At 43.5% G+C, this 19,333-nt stretch overlaps 1 protein-coding gene and 1 long non-coding RNA gene across 7 annotated transcripts; both read left to right on the top strand.

The window, feature by feature from the left end:
* The first annotated feature begins 981 nt into the window (after positions 1-981).
* LOC106606637 (uncharacterized) lies at positions 982-2,648 on the top strand. The gene is made up of 3 exons (XR_001329093.1): positions 982-1,114; positions 1,354-1,381; positions 2,615-2,648. It is a non-coding gene; the product is annotated as an uncharacterized lncRNA (long non-coding RNA).
* A 1,383-nt stretch (positions 2,649-4,031) lies between these two features.
* On the top strand, positions 4,032-13,859 carry LOC106606634 (uncharacterized). Of its 6 annotated transcripts, XM_045719950.1 has the most exons (7): positions 4,032-4,188; positions 9,964-10,045; positions 10,219-10,593; positions 11,060-11,191; positions 11,653-11,691; positions 11,799-11,937; positions 12,045-13,859. In XM_045719950.1, the coding sequence occupies exons 1-7, from the start codon at positions 4,186-4,188 to the stop codon at positions 12,172-12,174; spliced, it is 900 nt and encodes a 299-aa protein (XP_045575906.1). In that variant the 5' UTR covers positions 4,032-4,185; the 3' UTR covers positions 12,175-13,859. The 6 variants fall into 6 exon arrangements, with proteins under 6 accessions (XP_045575906.1, XP_045575907.1, XP_014058451.1 ...); XM_045719951.1 differs by lacking the exon at positions 11,060-11,191 and having other exon boundaries at positions 4,043-4,188; XM_014202976.2 differs by lacking the exon at positions 11,799-11,937 and having other exon boundaries at positions 4,043-4,188.
* Positions 13,860-19,333: the final 5,474 nt, after the last annotated feature.

The raw sequence follows: 19,333 nt of genomic DNA, 5'->3' as shown, positions 1-19,333 counted from the left end.
TTGTGAAATTGTTAGGTTAGATTACTTGTTAGATATTACTGCATGGTCGGAACTAGAAGCACAAGCGTTTCGCTACACTCGCATTAACATCTGCTAACCATGTGTATGTGACAAATAAAATATGATTAAGCAAACAGTTTACAGCCTTCCACACCAGTCTTTCATCGATTTAGACCCATTCCACCAAATCGTAAAATCCGCCCCAGCCAGTGTTTACGCTTGTTTTGATCAATGAAATGTGAAGTGGAAACAAACCGTATGTAACAGCGATCATAGAGAGGGGACCAAAGCGCAGCGTGTTGAGTGCTCATGATGATAATTTATATTAACTCAAAACACTGAAGCAAAACAACAAAGACAAAAAACCGCCAACGCACAGTTCTGTCAGGTACAGAGACTAAACAGAAAACAACTGCCCACAAACACAGGTGAAAAAAAAAAAACTTACTTAAGTGTGATCTCCAATTAGAGACAACGAGGACCAGCTGCCTCTAATTGGAGATCAGCCCAAAAAAAAACAACATAGAAATAGAAAAACTAGAACTTAAACATAGAAATACAAAACATAAAAAAACACAAAACACCCCCGTCACGCCCTGACCTACTCTACCATAGAAAATCACATCTTACTATGGTCAGGACGTGACACTGTAAGGAAACTGTCATGTTTGTATTAGCACTTTTAGCATTGACACTCCATTAACTATCATTAGGCCTAACACTTGTCCCTATCACTGACCTAAACCCTTCTCTCAGAGAGCTACTGTGTATGCAGGCTATTACTCCAACCCTGTTGTGTTACTCACTCAAGGTCCTGACCAGCAGCTAATTAGTAGAATCAGGTGTGCTGGAAAACCTACAGGAGGTAGCTCTCCAGGAGGAGGTCTGCTTTACAGAACTCTAGTAGTGAGGTCATCTCCTCTGACTCATTTGTGATGTGAAGTCTGAGTCATCACTTATTAACTGGGTCTTGTTTTTCTCCGTAGGCGGGACGGCCAAGGGTACACTGTGCGGAGAACCGTCCGCTCCCCTTAGACGGTGCCAGCAGCCGCTCCTCTTCCCCAAAAACAATGAGACAGACGAGGTCATCACCTCCATCAACGTTCCTTTAGGGGTAAGGGTGAGGGGTCACTGACATTGACATATGTCGGCCATTGTTTTATTCATAGATGTAATGTGTGGGCTTTCCACTGGTAAGATGCTTTCCTTGGTTTCTACAAGTCTGCTGTCATGGATGGTTTTCAGTGATTCTTAGTCCTGTGTTTTTGAACGGACTTAAATGCCATTGATGTAGTAAAATGACTCAGCCAAAATAAAGTAAAATGCTGACTGTTATTTTTCTCCATCTGGCAGGTTGAGGAGTGCCAGCAGGCAAACAATGGTAAGTATCTCTGGTTCCATTTCGAATGTCAGTATTTTAATATATTATATTTATGTACAGTACCAGTCAAAAGTTTGGACACCTACTCATTCAAGGGTTTTTCTTTATTTTAACTATTTTCTACATTGTATAATAATAGTGCTCACATCAAAACTGAAATAACACATATGGAATCATGTAGTAACCAAAAAAGTGTTAAATAAATCAAAATATATTTCATATTTGAGATTCTTCAAAGTAGCCACCCTTTACCTTGATGACAGCTTTACACACTCTTGGCATTCTCTCAACCAGCTTCATGAATGCATTTTAATTCATTTGTGGAATTTCTTTCCTTCTTAATGTGTTTGAGCCAATTAGTTGTGTTGTGACAAGGTAGGGGTGTTATACAGAAGATAGCCCTATTTGGTAAAATACGAAGTCCATATTATGGCAAGAACAGCTCAAATAAGCAAAGAGAAACGACAGTCCATCATTACTTTATGACATGAAGGTTAGTCAATCTGGAACTTTTTAAGAACTTTGAACGTTTCTTTAAGTGCGGTTGCAAAATCCATCAAGCGCTATGATGAAACTGGCTCTCATGAGGACCGTCACAGAAAAGGAAGACCTCAGAGTTACCTCTGAAAAGCATTCCAGGCAAAGGGTGGCTACTTTGATTTGTTTAACACTTTGTTTTGGTTACTACATGATTTCATATGTGTTATTTCATAATTTTGATGTCTTCACTATTATTCTACAATGCAGAAAATAGTAAAAATAAAGAAACCCTTGAATGAGTGTCCAAACCTTTGACTGGTACTGTAGGTTAGATAAAATAATTTTGTTTCTAATGATGAATCTCATTGAAGTCTTTTGAAGAGACACCACTTAAAAGATGTCCCTAACAGACTGGAAGGAAAGATTCCACATTCCTCGTTCTCTCACAGCTGTCTGTAAACAGCAGTGCATGACTCCCATTAGTTACGAATGGCCACAATGAATGGCATCATGGTCGACCGTGGCAGCTCTGATGATTCCGCCCTTCCCGCCTTTTTTAAAAGGGGTAATTTCTCTCCCTTTGTTTTGTCACACCTGGGAAGCTCTTTTGCCAATATGTGGGCCAAAGATCAGTTAGGCTGCCTGTGTAAACGCAGCCTCAGCCGTGTATCATATGGATCAGATCTCTGATCAGTGGGCCAGGTAGTGATGACCGTGATAGTGTCGTCTCCTCTGTGTTGTGTGGTAAAGTAGACTGCCCTGAGGAACCTGAAGAGAAGGAGCACCACAGCCCTCTGCCCCCTCGGGATCCACTGCCAACGCAGCTGCCCCCCCCCCCCTTTTGTCTCATTCTCCCCTTGTTGTAAATGGTAAAAAAAGAAAAGTATTTAAAAAAGATTTGATGCGTGAATTTCTAAATACAATAAAGATTTATATGAATTAGTTTTCATTTTGCTCCTGATTTTATTTTCATCGGAGAAAATATGTGTTTTGTGTGGATCTCACCAATGCTAAGACCATCCGCAACGGCGCCATCACACAGAGCGACGACTCTGACCTTGACATAGACTAGAGAACTGTCCTGCACATATACAGAAACATAGACTAGAACCCCTATGTGTACACACACACACTCGACATAGACTAGAACCCCTATGTACACACACAGTTGACAGACTAGAACCCCTATGTGCGTACACAGTCGACAGACTAGAACCCCTACACACACACACACACACACACACACACACACACACACACACACACACACACACACTCAGTCGACAGACTTGAACCACTATGTACGTACACACACACACACTCGACATAGGGGTTCTAGTCTATGTACACACACACACACACAGTCGACAGACTAGAACCCCTATGTGTACGCGCACACACACAAACACGACAGACTAGAACCCCTATGTACACACACACACACACACACACACACACACACACACACACACACACACACACACACACACACACACACACACACACATACACACACACACACACACACACAGTTGACAGACTAGAACCCCTATGTGTACCTATTTGCACACTCGACATAGACTAGAACCCCTATGTACACATACACACAGTCGAGAGACTAGAACCCCTCTGTACACATACACACACACGACAGACTAGAACCTCTATGTACACATACACACACACACGGCAGACTAGAACCTCTATGTACACATACACAGTCAACAGACTAGAACCTCTATGTACACATACACAGTCAACAGACTAGAACCGGGACGACAGGTAGCCTAGTGGTTAGAGCGTTGGGCCAGTAACCGAAAGGTTGCTAGATTGAATCCCCGAGCTGACAAGGTAAAAATCTGTCGTTCTGCCCCTGAACAAGGCAGTTAACCCACTGTTCCTAGGCCGTCATTGTAAATAAGAATTTGTTCTTAACTGACTTGCCAAGTTAAATAAAAGTTAAAATGATTTTAGTTTTTAGTTATGCATGGCATACCACACGGATAATTTACTGTAAGCCAACTATTTGAAGCCAAAAGTGAAACATCTGAGTAAGGATTTGGTCAGCCTGTTTTTTACAGTTAAATCCCATTTTACATGTTAATTAAGAAACTTCCAAAGCACTTTTTAAATAATGTCCACAGGGTGGGGCTGATACAGTCTGGAATACATTGAGCATTGGAATGAGTTGCCCCCTCCTTCCCCTGCTGAGAAAAGTCAAAGGAAGGTGAACTACGAAGTGAACGTTTTTCCCCAAAGTGATAGTATTTTCTTGGCTCAACAGACTTGCTATGACGACTGGGCTATAGGGAGTTTGGAATATAATGGTAAGTATTATTTTGTAGATTCATGCAGCCTTAACTTTTGTTCGTGACTTTGAACATGGTATAGTAAAACGCATGTCGCACCCAAACATTTTTGTAGAGGTGCTGACAAACAGAGCAAAACTATGCACACTATATGCTCCCAACAATTGAATGGTTAAACCTAGTAACAATCGTTTCGGCAACGCAGTGATTTTTAAAAATTCTAGTATCACTTTTATTGCGTGTTTTATTTTAATACGTCTTTCTCTCGCATTGTTGAGAGTGCCCATAAGTAAGCATTTATCTGTTAGTCGACACTAAGTGTTATTTGACGAATAAAATTAGATTTCTGACAAAACGTTGGTTGTTAGGTTTACTCTTTAAATTGTTGGGAGTGTATATATAGTGCGAGTTTATTTTTATACATTGACCTTGCTCGTTTACAGGGTTGGGATTACAAAAACGCTAACTGTAATCCGTTGCGTTACCAGCAAAAATATTGTGATCACATTACCGATATTTTCTAAAAACGAGATGACTACTTCAAGGTTGACTTTTAAATTCAGAACGTATGTTTGCGAAAAAATGTCGTTGACACTTATTTGTTTTCTCAATGACATTCAAATAAGCATTGAAAAGAGGCGCAAATTTGAGTTGTTCCACCTGAACGAGTCTGACTACAAATCAGAGACCACTATGATGACACACAAAATGTATTTGATGGATCGCGGGAAAAGAGCTGGAATAGGCTTGTGTAGGCTACAGTCCAAGCTATGTCTTTCAATGCTGCGACTGCTGTCGGCATCCAAAAATTATCCAACTAGAATTAACGCTTGCAGGTAAGGATGACAGCAGTGGATTAGTCTACGGCGATACGGATATCACTTATTATTGAAATCTACATAACGTTAGCGCATTGATGTGAATCACACTGCTGCTCTCTCATTTAGCTATATGCGCTTTACGGATTGTTGTTGTTGTGGATGGCTGTTCACAAATCTAAATGTGTATTTGAACCCAATAATAGTTTAATTCAAGAAGCCTATGAATAAAAGTGGGGCTTTTATCTAATTCATGCTGATAAAAAGGCCTAATGGACACATGCTCAAACTTGCACACGTTTGCTAGACTTAAAGGGTCAATCTGTAGTTGCTGCATCTATTTTTGGAATTATAAATTATATATATATATATATAGTACCAGTCAAAAGTTTGGACACACCTACTCATTCAAGGTTTTTCTTTATTTTTACTGTTTTCTACATTGCAGAATAATAGTGAAGACATTTAAACGATGAAATAACAAATAAGGAATCATGTAGTAACCAAAAAAGTGTTAAACAAATCAAAAAATATTTTAGATTCTTCAAAGTTGCCACCCTTTGCCTTGATGAAAGCTTTGCACACTCTTGGCAAAGCATGTCATTCCATGAGCGCAGCATTTATTTTTCAACTCGAATCAATGAGCCCAATCAGTCCTTCATGACAACAAAATCATAAACAACAGAGTAGGGCTGCCTAATAAATCCTTAGTTTTGAGGCCATGCTCAGGTAAAACAATTTGGCTAATCTATACTTCCCAGAGGTGGGACCAAGTCTGTCACGTCCTGACCAGTAAAGGGGTTATTTGTTATTGTAGTTTGGTCAGGACGTGGCAGGGGGTGTTTGTTTTATGTGTTTCGGTTTTTTTTGGTTAATGTTCTAGGTTTTCTATTTCTATGTTTAGTTTATTGGGTTGACCTTAAATTGGAAGCAGCTGTTCCTCGTTGCCTCTAATTGAAGGTCCTATTTAGTAGGGGTGTTTTTCCATGGGTTTTTGTGATTAGTTGTTCCAAGTGTAGCTGTGTGCCTCACAGGACTGTTAGCGTCTTCGTCATTGTTTGTTATTTTGTTTTTCTGTGTTCACGTTTTTCTTCTCAATAAATTAAGAAGATGAGTTTACACAGTCCCGCTGGGCCTTGTTCCCATCCTTCAGACGGACGTGACAGAACTACCCACCACCAACGGACCAAGCAGCGGAGGAAGGAGCAGCAGAAGGATTTGGAGTCATGGACATGGGAGGAAATTTTGGACGGGGCAGGACCTTGGCACCAGGCTGGGGAGTATCAGCGACCTAAGGAGGAGCTGGAGGCAGCCAAGGCGGAGCGGCGTCATTACGAGGCATTATACGCGCAGATTGGCAAGTGTGAGAGGCAGCCCCAAGAAATGTTTTGGGGGGCACACGGGAAGAGTGGCTAGGTCAGGTAATAGACCTAAGCCAACTCCCCGTGCTTATTATGGGGAGCAGCGGATCATGAGAGCGCTGGTCTATGCGGAAGTGCGCACAATCTCGCCCGTGTGCCCGCACAGTCCGGTGCGAGCGATCCCAGCCCCTCGCAAGTGCCGTGCTAGAGTGGGCATCCAGCCAGGTAGGAATATGCCTGCGCAGCACATCTGGCCACCAGTGCGTCTCCTAGGCCCAGGCTACCCTGCGCCTGCTCTACGCACGGCAGCCATCAGGCCTCTGCACAGCCCAGTTCGCCCTGTGCCAGCACTCCGCTCGGGCAGGGCTACTGTTACCACCCAGCCAGGACGGGTTGTGCAGGCTGTGCGCTCCAGACCTCCAGTGCTTGTTCATGGCCCGGTGTATCCAGTTCCTGCTCCTCGCACTAGCCTTGAGGTGCGTGTCTCCAGTCTGGCGCCTCCAAAGCCAGCACCACGCACCAGGCCTCCAGTGCGTCAGCCCAGTCCAGTACGTCCTGTTCCCGCTCCTCGCACACGCCTTGGGGTGTGTGTCTACAGTCTGGTACCTCCAGTACCAGCCCCACACACTAGGCCTCCAGTGCGTCAGCCCAGTCCAGTTCGTCCTGCTCCTGCTCCTCGTACTAGCCCTGTGGTGTGTGAAAATGGTCTGGCGCCTCCAAAGCCAGCCCCATGCATCAGGCCTTCAGTGCGCAGTCCCCGTCCAGAGCTTCCGGCGACAGTTCCCCGTCCAGAGCTTCCGGCGACAGTTCCCCGTCCAGAGCTTCCGGCGACAGTTCCCCGTCCAGAGCTTCCGGCGACAGTTCCCCGTCCAGAGCTTCCGGCGACAGTTCCCCGTCCAGAGCTTCCGGCGACAGTTCCCCGTCCAGAGCTTCCGGCGACAGTTCCCCGTCCAGAGCTTCCGGCGACAGTTCCCCGTCCAGAGCTTCCGGCGACAGTTCCCCGTCCAGTGCTTCCGGCGATGTCCTACAGTCCGGAGCCTGCAGAGACGGCCCACAGTCCGGAGCCTGCAGAGACGGCCCACAGTCCGGAGCCTGCAGAGACGGCCCACAGTCCGGAGCCGGCAGAGACGGCCCACAGTCCGGAGCCGGCAGAGACGGCCCACAGTCCGGAGCCGGCAGAGACGGCCCACAGTCCGGAGCCGGCAGAGACGGCCCGCAGTCCGGAGCCGGCAGAGACGGCCCGCAGTCCGGAGCCGGCAGAGACGGCCCGGAGTCCGGAGCCGGCAGAGACGGCCCGGAGTCCGCAGCCGGCAGAGACGGCCCGGAGTCCGCAGCCGGCAGAGACGGCCCGGAGTCCGCAGCCGGCAGAGACGGCCCGGAGTCCGAGCCGGCAGAGACGGCCCGGAGTCCGGAGCCGGCAGAGACGGCCCGGAGTCCGGAGCCGGCAGAGACGGCCCGGAGTCCGCAGCCGGCAGAGACGGCCCGGAGCCGGCAGAGACGGCCCGGAGCCGGCAGAGACGGCCCGGAGCCGGCAGAGACGGCCCGGAGCCGGACTGTGGGCCGGCTCCGGACTGTGGGCCGTCTCTGCAGGCTCCGGACTGTGGGCCGTCTCTGCAGGCTCTGGGCTGACGCACTGGAGGCCTAGTTGTGGGGCTGGTACTGGAGGTACCAGACTGGAGACACACACCCCAAGGCGTGTGCGAGGAGCGGGAACAGGACGTACTGGACTGGGCTGACGCACTGGAGGCCTGGTGCGTGGCTCCGGACTGTGGGCCGTCTCTCCATATTGGAGGATTGGGGAGGGGGGGGTGTAGCACAAGAACCGTCGGTGACGGTGGCCACCCTCCCTTCCCTCCCTTTTGTTTGGGATTATTTTTGTTTTGGGGTTGATTTTTGTGTTTTTTGTTTGAGGTGCATCCGGGGTATGCACCTTTGGGGGGGGGGGGTACTGTCATGTCCTGACCAGTAAAGGGTTTATTTGTTTTATGTGTTTCGGGGTTTTTTGTTAATGTTCTATGTTAGTATATTTCTATGTTCGTTCTAGTTTTTCTATTTCTATGTTTAGTTCATTGGGTTGACCTTCAATTTGAGGCAGCTGTTCCTCGTTGCCTCTAATTGAAGGTCCTATTTAGTAGGGGTGTTTTTCCATGGGTTTTTGTAGGTAGTTGTTCCAAGTGTAGCTGTTTGCCTCACAGGACTGTTAGCGTCTTCGTCATTGTTTGTTGTTTTGTTTTTCTGTGTTCACGTTTTTCTTCTCAATAAATTAAGAAGATGAGTTTACACATTCCCGCTGCACCTTGGTCCCATCCTTACGACGAACGTGACAAAGTCATTGTTTAACAAGTCCCAAGTCAAGACAGGCAAGTCCGAGTCAAGACCGACAAGTCTCAAGTCAAGTCTCAAGTCCTAAACTTTGAGTTTCGAGTCCTAAACAAGTCAAAATGTGCTCTTCACCAAATGTAATACCATTTCATATTTTTAACAAGAGTAATAGTTACTATATTACATTTACGCAAATCAAGAATGCTTTTACAAATATATATGTTTATTACTTTCCATATAAATGTTATATTTCCATGGAAATACATGGGTAGCCATGAGAAAGACCCGCCCCCCCATAGCAATCGACTATCGAGGATAGCTATAGGGCACAATCGGGTGATGTAGGCTTGTACACAATCGCCCAATCTTACACACACACACACACACACCCTCTCTGTGTGTGGTTACAGTAGGCTAATGTATGTCAATGGTTTTATGAACAGCAGTAAGATCAGGCAGGATTTAGGCTACCAACTGCCTAGCCAGCAGTTGGACTCGAGTCTGACTCGAGTCCAAGTCATGTGACTCGAGTCCACACCTCTGATACTTCCATATTTCCAAGTCTTATTCTTGAAGATCAAGGGGTAAAAATGTATTGGAATGACTGGAATTCTGATAGACTCTGGTTTTTAATGTAAAGATATAATTTAATCGTATTATTATATGTAGTACAAAGCGATGGGTTAGAAGAATCTGCCCCTCATACCATTGTGGTCACCTAATCATCCCCAGCTTACAATTGGCTCATTCATTCCCCCTCCTCTCCCCTGTAACTATTCCCCAGGTCGTTGCTGTGAATGAGAATGTGTTCTCAGGCAACTTACCTTAAGAAATAAAAAAGAAGCCTACATAGCCAACCCATAAAGTAAAATGTAACATCCATATATGGCCAGCTATGTTAACTTTAACATTGATGTATCCTGCAATAGATGTCTTTCAATTGGTAACATACATTTGTGTCTTCTTCTAATGCCTCTTACGGAGAAAGTAATCTAAAAGTAACGGAATGTAATCAGATTACGTTACTAAGTTTGGGTAATCCAAAAGTTACGTTACTGATTACAATTATGGACAGGTAACTAGTAACGGATTACATTTAGAAAGTAACCTACCCAACCCTGGTTGCTTAGTAAGCAAAAATAGCATGTTGAGTCAGTGCTTGTATTAGTCAATGCATATTATTCAGGCTATCCACTGTTGCTCTCTGATTAATTTGGCACAACCACTGATTGTTGTGAACCCTTTCCTGTGGAGAGACCACTGTTTCTCAGAACCCCTGTTTTTCTACTTAGGAGAAAGGCCCTAACATGGCATTGGTCTTCAGCTTGTCCACTCTCATGTTTCTCCTCATCACTGGGATGGAGACATCCAATAGTAAGGCATTCTGCAGGCACAATTTGTAATACTTTTGCCAACACCACAACTTCCAAAATGCTCACACCGAATGGTCTAGGAGTTTTGTTTTATCCAAACTACACCTGTCAGTTGTAACATTTTCTGTACTACAGTCCTGTTTCATTTAGTTTTTCTATCTGTTGCTTAAACAGGTCTAAACCAGCGCTCAGAGTTGAAGCAGGTCATCCAGGTGGAATCTGGGAAGGATGCAGTCCTAGACTGCTCTGTGAAGTTCAGTGAGGAATCCCCTGGTAATGTAAACATAAAGCAGGTCGTGTTGTGGAGGCTGGACCAGAATGGGGATCACAAAGGTGAACCTGTGTTCATATATAAATACAATAATCAACCCTCTGAACCCGGGATGCCGCTGAACCCAAAATATCAGCTTTCCATGCCACCTGCCAATGAGAAAGACAAAGTTGTGTCCCTGTTGGTTAAAGAAACCCAGCCTGAAGAAGAGGGGTATGAGTGTGTGGTGAACACTGACAGTGGAAACACAAATTGTAACTTCATGCTGAAGTTCACAGGTGAGCTCAGTAATCCTCTTACATACAACACATGGACAGCTCAAGGGGGCTGAGGGGTCATTCCTTGTGAATGGATGATTACAGTTAGACTGGCCTACTAGGGGAAAATCTTGCAAGCATTTACTGTATGTCTATGGCAAGGATTTTCTCAGTGTTTGTGTCTACTCATTGGAGTTAATGTATAGAGACAGCTGTGGCACCAGTGGGGCAGTCACACAGTGCATGGCATATCTCCTCACAGTGTAACAATATAGTATTCTCCTTTTTGCGTCATGATTTCCACTGTGCAGAGGATCCATCAAGAATTCTTGCTTTTCTGACATTATCCTCTATTAGTATCCAATATAAATTGACTTAGCTACCTTTTAAACCAAATACCCTACAAACATTACTTAATTGGTTGCATCCCTGATCGCATACCTGAATGTGACACGATTTTCATTTAAAATGATTTTGTGTGTTACAGAAAATGCTGCGAATCAAAAGGAAATTCCAAAGAACAGTTACACGAATGTGGCTGCTGTATTTGTGGTAGTAGGCTCTCTTGCCATTGGACTGCTGCTTCTCAAGCTGTTTCAAGCCAGAAGACTCAGACAGCGTGAGCACCTTGGTTCTCTATGGTATTCTAGGTCAGGGTGTGACTAGGGGGTGTTCTAGTCTTTTCATTTCTATGTTGGTGCTCTCGGTATGGTTCCCAATTAGAGTCACCTGATGTTCGCCGTCTCTAATTGGGGATCATACTTAAGGTGTCCCTGTTCCCACCTGCTTTGTGGGATATTGTTTGTATGTGCAGGTAGCACTATGTTACTACACGTTTCCTTGCTTGTGTATTGTTTTTGTTTGAAAGTTTCACTTAAATAAAAGATGTGGAACTCAACACACGCTGGGCCTTGGTCCGTCCATTCAAACGAACGTGACATGAACTTAGTTTTTTAATTGTTTTAGTTTCTCTATTGTTCTCCTTCCCAGATAGGAATTCAGGATATTGTATTGTCAGTGAGTGATAAATCACAAACCATGGTAGAGCACTAAAAGGTTGCTTCTGGTTTCTCTTTCCAGATGAACCCTTGATACAAGAGGCCTCTGTTGTGCCAGAAGGTATGTTTGAGTATATTATTTGTCTACCTAATGGAAGAGGGATTCCTGTCCAAACTATCATAGTGTATGAAATGTATAGTAAAATGCACTTTATAAAATGTGTACAGCTCCACCAACCACCGGGATGCCCAACACAAGAACATTACAGGCATTCCCATGGTTGGCAGGCTGCATCACATCCGGCCCTGATTGGGAGTCCCATAGGGCGGCGCACAATTGGCCCAGTGTCGTCCGGGTTTGGCTGGGGTAGGCTGTCATTGTAAATAAGAATTTGTTCTTAACTGACTTGCCTAGTTAAATGAAAAAAAAAATAACAGTGTTGGTATTCCTATTGTCCCCTATGGATCCAGCAGTCCCAGCAGAGCACGACTCCAGCACCAGGACAGGACTGTTTCCGTAGCGACAGATGTATTATCCGGAGTGTTATGGGCTCTCTTCCCTGTCGGTATCATGTTTGCTCTGTCTCTCACGCCACACAGCTAACTGAATGTTAATGCTTTGCCTGGAAGAGAGAACAATCTGGTTCAACACTATTCTGTTCCCCCTCTGCAGGAGAAATGGAGTGCATGCATTATCCTGCTACCAAGCTAAGTGTTAACAGCATTGTCTGTAGTTGTTAATCACACCAGACTATTCTTTCATATATTGTTTTATATATTGTAACTAAAACCTGAAATGTGTCTATCGAATGCACATATTTAGTGGACATTGATTTGACAGTGAAGACACTAGTGTGATATAGTAGCAGTGTGTGAAATTGATCTTGACAGAACACATTTATTTTGTGCATCACAATTTGAATAAGTCATTTATTCAGAAGCCAATATTGTGTTTTAGTTGATTTCAGAGTTGCTTCAGTTGACAAATGCCTCAGTGTTGCATTAGGCCATGTTTTTTATTGTTACAAAGTAGGATTCAAATTTTTTGATTTGTCTTTTTTTTCTGTCAACAATCTGCATAAAATACTCCACGTTGAAATGAGCCCTTTTGAACATATGGACACCAGTCCTACGTCGTCGGGAACTAAAGTTAATTTTGTTAGGTTGTAGTTGATATTAGCCCTTTTGAACATATGGACACCAGTCCTACGTCGTCGGGAACTAAAGTTAATTTTGTTAGGTTGTAGTTGATATTAGCCCTTTTAAACGTCTGGACATCAGTCCTCAGGTCATCGGGAACCCAAGGTTAACTTTCGTCAACGGGCTTTTGTAGCGGTGGAGAGGCGTGTTTCATATTTCTCAACCAATGTCTGTTCACTTGGGCATGGCCACTGAGTGACCATAGTTTACTTTATGAAAACAATTCTCTCATTTAGAAGCTAAAATTACATTTCAAATTTTCACAAATAGTTTCATATTTAAAAATGTAAGTTGCACAAGAATTCCATGTGAATCTGATAACTAGAATGTGTAGACTTTCCAAGATACAATTTATGTCGTCCTATCATCAGGTATAATGTCCTAGACAACAACTGATCTGACATCATATTCTTTAAGTACCAACGGACACTTTCAACTGGTTGGATTACAGAAAGATAGTTTTTTTCCCCCAACTTTTTGATGTTACATTACTCTCTCTATGTTAACAAAGGGCTTTCCAAGAATCCATTCTGTAGAGTGGAGAGAAAAAGGGGGAAAGGTATTTATGGGGGTCATAAACCTCCCCCAGCAGTGCACCGTCAATATTATTAATGTGAGCTCTCCATGTACATTTAAGGGCTAGTCGTGCTGCTCTGTTATGAGCCAATTGTAATATTCCAAGGTTCCTCTTTGTGGCACCTGACAACACGACTGAACACTTGTCCAGGAGCGACAAAACTAGTGCCTGTAGGACCTGACCTATCTTGTCCACACCAATGTGTCCCAAAAACTGGATCTGTGTCACCAAGTAGGGCAAGAGTGCATTTGGCGCTACACATCTCAGATTGTATTTCCACACACCTTCTTGATTGAGTTTGCATCTTGCAGCCATCCATTCTGACACTTCATCTTTTGGTGCACTGATTTGCATATCTCTGTGTTATAATGTATCCAAGGTGTATCTCCTAATCAGTTTAGGTGACAGAGGTGTTCCCTTGGCAGCTGCCTTGGCAGCCAAATCATTACCTTTATTCTCGTCTGTAATAAAGGTAAAAAATGTTATACATTAAAATGCAAATCAATGTATAACTTTTTTGACATGTGTTTTTCTGGATTTTTGTTGTTGTTATTCTGTCTCTCACTGTTCAAATAAACCTACCATTAAAATTATAGACTGATCATTTCTTTGTCAGTGGGCAAACGTACAAAATCAGCAGGGGATCAAATACTTTTTTCCCTCACTGTATGGCTCTCCATCCATCGGCCACATCTTGCTCTTCACCACCCACAGCTCTATAAACCTTTTCTTCAAGTACGCCATGTTCACGGTTGTTAAAAAATAAGGCTAATAACTGTAACCCATCATAAGGATGTAGATAGTAGAGTTTCTTATAACGCTTCAAATGGTCCCACGTTTTCACACCCACTTCTCGGGGATGTTTCAAAGTTTTCGACCATTCATCCAACTGTTTTGGAGATGCTGATTTATGTGTGATTACTGTCACTGGAGATTTCACTTTACTACCTTTTACAGCCTGTGTTCTGGTTGGCCTAAGACATTGTTTGTCACCGCTGTCAGAATCTGTTGACTCAAAGCCAGGTAGTGCTGACCAGATGCTTGAAACCCGATCATCCTCGCGCAACTCAGCCTGAAGGTGGATTGAAGGAACAAAGGGTCCTCCACATGTTGGAGCCAAGTCTGGTTTTATGACCCTTGTCTGTATTTGTTGAATCTCTTCAAGGTTTTGATTTGTCCGCTTTCACACTTTCTTTATCTCTCTGCAATGTCCTATCCATGATTCTCCAGAAATAATTTCTCATCCCATTTCCTTACTTCGGCTAATACGGTTAAAGACCATTGTGTATTTGTCAAGGAATTAGATATTTTCTGTATTTTTCCCCAAGCTTTTTGTATATCAGACAGATTCCATATTCCATCTTTGTCAACACCTGGTTACCCATAAAGACTTGGGTTCACTTCAAAAAGCTTGTTGAAGACTTACATTAACCACACGTGTAAGAATTGCTACTCAACTAGCAACTCACTTCTATGCAACAAGAAGGTTTCACAAAAAGAGAGGACTCTAACATTTTAATAGAGGACTTGAACACCTATAATAAGACTTGAACACCTTCTCTCTTTCTTCTGGATCAACACACAGTTGATCAGTTTTTCTTGTTGTTGAGACTAATTAATCCGCGTCACGGCACCAAATGTTAGCAGTTGATGTTATTCTTAATAAAACAGACACCAAGCAAATCAGGGGGAGGAAAATAGGTTTATTAGAAGAGAACAAATCATACGGGGAGGTAGATGGTCATTCTCCCCTGTCCTCAGTGATGCTCTCCCAGTAATTCTCTCCTGTGGTTCTCTCCACAGAACAAAGGGACAGGGTGTAGTTTATAAACCAGCCCTATCCTGTGGTTGACCAATTAGAATTCCTTGCAATAAAACTGTATCCTATTTCAGGTTGGACCAATGAGAATGTGCCACACCGTAAGTTCAGGACTGACATTCCTAAACAGATGTTGAACTGAAAACCTATTTCCATTGATAATTCCCTATTACAGAAAAAAACACTATTTCCATTGATCGTTATTACTCTGTTGACTTCTCGTCCTCTGTCTCTGCATTGTGTATTTATCTTCAAAATATTCTTATAGTTGGTAACAGGCTGATTGGTCAGCTATTTGAGCGGTAAAGAGGGCTTTACTATTCTTGAGTAGCGGAATTACTTTTGCTTCCCTCCAGGCCTGAGGGCACACACTTTCTAGTAAGCTTAGATTGAAGATATGGCAAATAGGAGTGGCAATATGGTCCGCTATTATTTTCAGTAATTTTCCATCCAAGTTGTCAGACCCCCGTGGCTTGTCACTGTTGATGGTGACATCCCTAAGCAGTTTCCTCCCTATCCTGCAGCTCAGTTCAGAAGGACGACTGAGTCTTTGGTGTGTCTGGGCCAGAAAAACTGCTGAGGGGAGGATGGGTCATAATAATGGCTGGAATGGAGTCGATGGAGTGGTATCAACCACATGGAAACCACGTCTTTGATGTGTTTGATACCATTCCATTTACTCCATTCCAGACATTACTGTGAGCCATCCTCTTCTCAGCAGCCTCCTCTGGTTTGGGTGGTTTAATACATCATCCACAGCATTTATTAACTTGACCATGCTTAAAGAGATATTACACGTCTGATTTGTTATTGTTAGCCATCTACCAATCACTGTCCTTTCTGAGGCTTTTGACAACCTCCCTGGTCTTTGTAGTTGAATTCCCTACTTGACTGAGGGATCTTACAGATATGGTGGGACAGAGGAAGGGGTAGTCATTCAAAAATCATGTCAACCAGTGGTGACCCATCATTCAGGGCAGGTGGGGTAGGGCCCACACTTTTTTTGGGGGGGTGCTTGCCTGTTTTGCATGTTATTTTGGCATTAATACGTGTCACATATCAGTTTGCAAACAATGTAAAAAATGGAGTTAATAAAGCCGCATAAAAACATGATCTCTTTTTTGCTTTATTGAGTAAGGCAGCTCCAAAATGCAGGTGTTTCAGCCTAGCTCAGTGCTTTCTGTGGTGGTGGGGCTAGACAGCAAAAAATAATTTGGTCTATTTTCACCAACACGGTATTGTAAACACATCGTAGTTGTGCTTGGCTTGGATGTGCAAATTTAGCATACACAACATTCTATAATATAATTGGGTTATTTGATGTGTCAAATTAAAAGCTAATTTAACACGTCAAATAGTGTATAGAACAAATCTTTTTGACTGGCAAAGACCCAAACAGCATTCAATGTACCTCAACCTAATAATTTTGTATATTTTCACCTCTTAATTTCGCCTACTGTTCTAACTTCGTGGTGCACAAATAGCTTATACCCTGTTTTAGAGGAATGTAATCATCGAATATTGTAAGAGCTTTCATTGTCTGTTTATATGCCCCATTTATTTATTCTATGGTTCTGACTTGTACAGAGAGTACACTGTAAGAACGGCCCAAGGTCTGAATTCTGTCACTGTACATTTCGAAAGTGCTGAACAAATAGTTAGATTTACTACATCCGTCGTCGCTTGCTTATTAATGTCTTCATCGAAATGACGGATTGCCGCTTGTCCGCTTGTCGTCCCCTTATGCCATAATTTGTACATCTCAATTGTTAGTAGAAACCATATTTGTTAAACAAGTCTGCCATATCAGCTATGTTTTTTTTCAAAAAACAATAAATGAGGCTGAATAAACTGTTTCGCTGCCAGACAAGTTAAGTTTATCCTCCAGACAGTGGAAGTTAAGCTTTCTACACATTTCTGTACTGAATGAAATATTATCACTACCTTTATAAAACCATGTCTATCTTTATTTTCCAAACACAATTCAACACAATCACTTTTAATGATTTTAAGCATATTTTATCACAGGCTTAACACCTTACAAAGGCTTTGCACTTTTTAAAACATTTTTAAAATCAACAAATTAACATTTTATTTGTCACATTGTAACGGCTGTCGGAAGAGAGAGTAGACCAAGGTGCAGCGGAGTTAGTGTTCATCTTGAAATTTAATTCGAACAAAGAGAACACTACAAAAATGAACAAAACACGACAGCTAAACAGTCCTGTTAGGAAAGACTCTAAACAGAAACAATCCCCCACAAAACCCAAAGGAAAAACAGGCTCCTTATGTGTGACTCCCAATCAGCAACAACGAACTACAGCTGTGCCTGATTGGGAGCCACACACGGCCCAAAACAAAGAAATACAAAAACATAGAAAAATGAACATAGAACGCCCACCCAATGTAACACCCTGGCCTAACCAAAATAAAGAACAAAAACCACTCTCATATAAAAAATGCTTGGAAAGATCAGAGGTTGGACCTAAGCAAGTGTTTAAATACTTCCCTACACATATAGAATATGTGGGGCGTTACACACATGCGCTGAATACAACAAGTGTAGACCTTATAATGAAATACTTACAATGCCCTTAACCAACAATGCTTTAAGAAGTTAAGAAAAACGTGTTAAAAAAATTTGATAATAAAAGTAACAAATAATTAAACAACAGCAGTAAAATAACAATAGCGAGGCTATATACAGGGGGTACCGGTGCAGAGTCAATGTGTGGGTGCACCGTTCAGTCGAGGTAATATGTAGGTAGAGTTAAAGTGACCATGCATAGATAATAAACAGAGAAGCAGCAGTGTAAAAGAGGGGTCTGGGTAGCCCTTTGATTAGATGTTCAGGAGTCTTATGGCTTGTGGGTAGAAGCTGTTAAAGCCTTTTAGCAGAGAGAACAGTCTATGACTATGGTGGCTGGAATCTTTGACCATTTTTAGGGCCTTCCTCTGACACCACATAGTATAGAGGTCCTGGATGGCGGGAAGCTTGGCCCCAGTGATGTACTGGGCCGTACGCACTACCCTTTGTAGTGCCTTGCGGTCGGAGGCCAAGCAGTTGCCATATCAGGCTGTGATGCAACCAGTCAGGATGCTCTCGATGGGGCAGCTGTAGAACCTTTTGAGGTTCTGAGGACCAATGCCAAATCTTTTCAGTCTCCTGAGGGGAAATAGGCTTTGTTGTGCCCTCTTCATGACTGTCTTGGTGTGTTTGGACCATGATAATTTGTTGGTGATGTGGACACCAAGGAAGTTCTCAACCTGCTCCACTGCAGCCCTGTGGATGAGAATGTGGGTGTGCTCGGTCCTCCTTTTCCTGTAGTCCACAATCATCTCCTTTGTCTTGATCACATTGAGGGAGAGGTTGTTGTCCTGGCACCACACGGCCAGGTCTCTGGCCTCCTCCATATAGGCTGTTTCATCGTTGTTGGTGATCAGGCCTGCCACTGTTGTGTCATCGGCAAACTTGATGATGGTGTTGGTGTCGTGCCTGGCCATGCAGTCATGAGTGAACAGGCAGTACAGGAGGGTACTGAGCACGCACCCCTGAGGGGCCCCTGTGTTGAGGATCAACATGGTGGATGTGTTGTTACCTACCCTTACCACCTGAGGGCAGCCTGTCAGGATGTCCAGGATCCAGTTGCAGCGGGAGGTGTTTAGTCCCAGGGTCCTTAGCTTAGTGATAAGCTTTGAGAGCACTATGGTGTTGAAAGCTGAGCTGTAGTCAATGAATAGCATTCTCACATAGGTGTTCCTTTTGTCCAGGTAGGAAAGGGCAGTGTAGAGTGCAATAGAGATTGTATCACCTGTGGATCTGTTGGGGCGGTATGCAAATTAGAGTGGGTCTAGGGTTTCTGGGATAATGATGTTGATGTGAGCCGTGACCAGCCTTTCAAAGCACTTCATGGCTACAGACGTGAGTGCTACGGATCGGCAGTCATTTAGGCAGGTTACCTTATTGTTCTTGGGCACAGGGACTATGGTGGTCTGTTTGAAATATGTTTGTATTACAGACTCAGTCAGGGACAGTTTGAAAATGTCAGTGAAGGCACTTGCCAGTTGGTCAGCGCATGCTTGGAGTACACGTCCTAGTAATCCGTCTGACCCTGTGGCCTTGTGAATGTTGACCTGTTTAAAGATCTTACTCACATCGGCTACGGA

The sequence above is a fragment of the Salmo salar genome, chromosome ssa06 (genome assembly GCF_905237065.1).
Source record: "Salmo salar chromosome ssa06, Ssal_v3.1, whole genome shotgun sequence".
Lineage (NCBI taxonomy): Eukaryota > Metazoa > Chordata > Actinopteri > Salmoniformes > Salmonidae > Salmo > Salmo salar.
The sequence above is the reverse complement of the archived record's forward strand: the minus strand, read 5'-3'. Positions and strand labels throughout refer to the sequence as shown.

Coding starts and splice junctions, on each gene's coding strand:
- LOC106606634 (XM_045719950.1), top strand. Junction 10,046..10,218: donor TGGGATGGAGACATCCAATA/GTAAGGCATTCT, acceptor TTGCTTAAACAG/GTCTAAACCAGCGCTCAGAG. Junction 10,594..11,059: donor CTTCATGCTGAAGTTCACAG/GTGAGCTCAGTA, acceptor TGTGTGTTACAG/AAAATGCTGCGAATCAAAAG.